Genomic DNA, 3,620 nt, shown 5'->3' with positions numbered 1-3,620 from the left:
CAACATTAATATCTCAATTTATTGTCATAACATGAAATTCTTAAGATATGCAAATACAAATGTACATGTACGACTATAGATTTAGAAGCCAAAATATCAAAAGAACAATGCCACATTTGAAAGTCAAGTATGTGCTATCTATTGTTCTCAGTTCATTGAAGACTACCAGAACTTACATGCCAATTGGTGCAGACTATCAACATGTTGCTTGTAAAGCCTGAGCTCTTTTTGCTCACTTGGTAATGAGGGTGCTTCATCAGCTAGATGTTGGCATGCAGAGAACGGTGTCTGTACAATCACACGAAATAAATAGACTAACTTATTAAGTACAGACCACAGAGAATGCAAAACATGTGACATTGAGATAAACCAAGAGGCAACACAGACCTTTAAATATTTTTTAGGGTTGATGTTCAGTGCTAGTGGTATGTTATTTGCAGAGTCAAACATACCACACAACCTAGGGATCAGACGATGCAAGGCATCAACTGTACGGTGGGATCATTGGAGAGGACAGGCTGCACCATCGCCAACAAGCCATCGAGCTGCACAGGACAACAACAAGAAAATCATATCCGAATCTGATAGATCGAGTGTCACCCAGTCAAACATATCCTAACACAGAGGGCAGATTAGATCGGGGCCAAGAAGAGTGAGGGAGGGGGGCTACACATCTTATAACTGAAAAACACATGAGCAGTATGTGATTGTTTTACTATGACTGTAAATTTGTGTTTGCCTAACTGATTCTAAGATACTTGAGGATCTCCATATTGAGTGAGCATAATAGCTAAACAATCTGTTTTTTTGTTACATGGGTCTCTAATGGTTTAAATATTATTCGTCTCCATATTATATACCTCTATCTATAAAACGCAAACAAGAAAAAAAGTGTCAACCACATACTGCTCATGTGTTTTTCAGTTATAAGATGTGTAGCCCCTGGATTCTTGATGGGGGCAACAATAAACAAATGCATCCACCTACACTTTAGTGAACGCAAGCCCCTCCACAAGTACAACAGCAACAACGAATTGTTGTTCATAGCAAGACTACTCAAAGATCACTCACCAAGTGGAGACGCGCTGACAGCAAGGTTTCTTCCATGGACAGCACGAACACGGATCGAGAGGACTCCCCTTCCATGGAGGCTGGGGCGGCGATCCGGGGCGTCTGATTCTCCTTCCATGGACAACCTTCTACAACCAACAAACGCACAGAGTTTCTTTGATCTGAAAATAAAGACCAACAAACGCAGAAGTTGTCAGCCCTGCACCCAAGAGCAGTGGTACTTCTGTAGAGGCAGAAATCCCTCTAATTACGACAAAGAAACTCCATGATAGATGCCAGTATGTTCATCCTGTGCTAAACACGGTTCATAATATGTCACAGTGGAAAGAAGCTAAGAGTCTCAAGGCCCAACCAGTGCATGGTAAAATGTTGGATAAGGAGCATGTAAACTCAGTGGCAGATGTAGGTCCAAGCCATGACTGTAATTCTGCCCGCCACACAAGGATGAACCCTAGCTTGTCAAGTAAGAAGGAAATTTCTTTGGACGCTAGTAGTGGACAATGTGCAAAGCAAATCTACTTGTGACCATTTATCACGCTCAAGGTTAGGTAATTTTGGCCATCATCACAAAGTGTGACAAAATCCCCTTCCATTAAATTGGACCCCACACGTCAAATTCACAGCAAACTAAATTGGTCATGAGGCACATCTTCTGAGTGCCCCATGAAGGTCCGAATCGGTTTTTCTGACAGCGCAAACACATGCTCTGGCAGCATTAGCCGGTCTGAGCTCACAGACCTACGGCCCTCCAAGAACCTTGCCCAACGCTTCTTCTCACGATTGCTCCCATACACACTGCTGGCCACGGCTAATGTTGGCTCCGGCGAACCGTTGCACACCATCGCAACAAAAGGATTGCACGCTCCGTTCTCCTCGTGTTTCCTATCGAACTCTGACACTTCCCAGACATGGATCACGCAGTCTTCCCCAGCACTCGCGAGGTACCGGCCATCTGGACTAAACCTGATGCTCCAGATGGAGCCATCGTGAGCCTGAATCTCCTGGTTCATGAATAGGCCACTGAACTCCTTGTACGACTTGCCATACTGCCTCACCTTAACGCGCACCGGGCCGTGGCGCACGGCTCCAGCGCTGTCCTGGCTGTCGTCTGTGGCCGAGCTGGACCGGCGCCCGCCTTTCTCCGAGCACGTGTCCTTGTCGTCGCTGCTGCGGCAGTCGCGGGAGCTGGCCACCACGGAGCCGGCGACGTTCTGGATGCCCCGAAGCCAGCTGCTATGCAGCCGCCGCCGCCGGTGGCGCGTCGCTCCGTTGCTGGAGTCGGAATTGGAGCGCTGGACGGGGGTGGACGAGCCGGAGCTCGCAACGTTCTCGCGCCGCATGAGCTCCTGGACGATAGGCGAGTGGCCGACGCAGAGGTCAACGAACTCCTTCATGGTGAGCTGCCGGCCCGTGCCGACCTCGCGGAGCTCAGACCCCTCCTTGACCACGAACTCGCTGCCGTCGTCGAGGTTCCGGATCAGACACCTCGGGTCGGCCTCCTCCTCCTCCTCCCCTTCGGGCGTGGCCTCGGAGGAGCCCGGCGACCGCCCTCCCAGCGGCGGCTTGGTCGCCAAGGCTGGCACGGCGCCGCCGTCTGATCTAGATCGGGAGATGGGCGGCGAGGCCGGCGTCGGGCGGACGGGCACAGGCCCGTCGTCGTAGGAGACCGATCGGCCCATCTCGAGGCGAGCCAGGGCGGGGTCCCCGGCGAGCCCCAGCATTTGGAGCAGCTTCCGGCGCCGCTCCTGCACGGGCGCCGGCTCGGACGTCCACACGTCGAGCGCCGCGGCGGTTGCGCGGGGGCGGGCGGGGGCACGGCCTTGCCTCTTGTGGACGCGTCCCTTCCAGGGCGGCGAGCAACACGGACGCCAGGCGGGGAGGTGGGGGCGGTGAACACGGTCGGTGGCTGTTGCGTGGGGAGGGGTGGATTTGGTGAAGCCGGGCGGATCGGAGACTGCGGGGAAGGAAGAGGATCGGGCGATGGGATCGGAAGAGGACCGGGCAGCGGCCATCCCTCGCATCTCCAACCTCCGGGCAGCGGCCATCCCTCGCATCTCCAACCTCCGGGGCGGGGATCGGGCGATGGGATCGGACGACTCGCGGAGGTGGGGGATCGAGCGGCGTGATCGAACGGTTGAAATTGCAGAACAATGGAATGGACGGTTGAGGTTGCAGGATGGCAGAACGGCAGAACGGCAGACTACTATTACACTCTTAATAAGTAGTATAGATATATAGCCGAACGCACGCACAGGAGCTGCTGGTTGTTGGCGGCCAATCCGTTCACGTACCTCTCCTCCTTGTTGCCTGCTTCAGAGAGTGAGAGACAGGCAGCCACTCCGGTCCGGTCACGCAGACGAAGTGCACATGTGTCGGCGCCCCGTGTGGTCCACGTGGACCCGGTTCTGGCCACGCGCTATACAGTAGCTATAGCTGTTGTTTATCTCTTCAGCTTGCTGTTGGGGGTGCCTGCTACTTACTCCTTCCTACAGAAGAACATGTCCGTGAGCCCTTTTCGAGCCTTGGCAGGGTGCCATGACATGCCATGC

At 53.4% G+C, this 3,620-nt stretch overlaps 1 protein-coding gene across 1 annotated transcript; it reads right to left on the bottom strand.

The window, feature by feature from the left end:
* Positions 1–1,662: 1,662 nt before the first annotated feature.
* On the bottom strand, positions 1,663–3,116 carry LOC103652297 (uncharacterized). The gene has a single exon (XM_008677912.3). The coding sequence runs from the start codon at positions 3,114–3,116 to the stop codon at positions 1,689–1,691; it is 1,428 nt and encodes a 475-aa protein (XP_008676134.1). The 3' UTR covers positions 1,663–1,688.
* Between the last annotated feature and the right edge of the window lie 504 nt (positions 3,117–3,620).

Source organism: Zea mays, chromosome 3 (genome assembly GCF_902167145.1).
Source record: "Zea mays cultivar B73 chromosome 3, Zm-B73-REFERENCE-NAM-5.0, whole genome shotgun sequence".
In the NCBI taxonomy this organism is placed as follows: domain Eukaryota; kingdom Viridiplantae; phylum Streptophyta; class Magnoliopsida; order Poales; family Poaceae; genus Zea; species Zea mays.
This window is presented reverse-complemented; position numbering and strand designations above follow the sequence as displayed.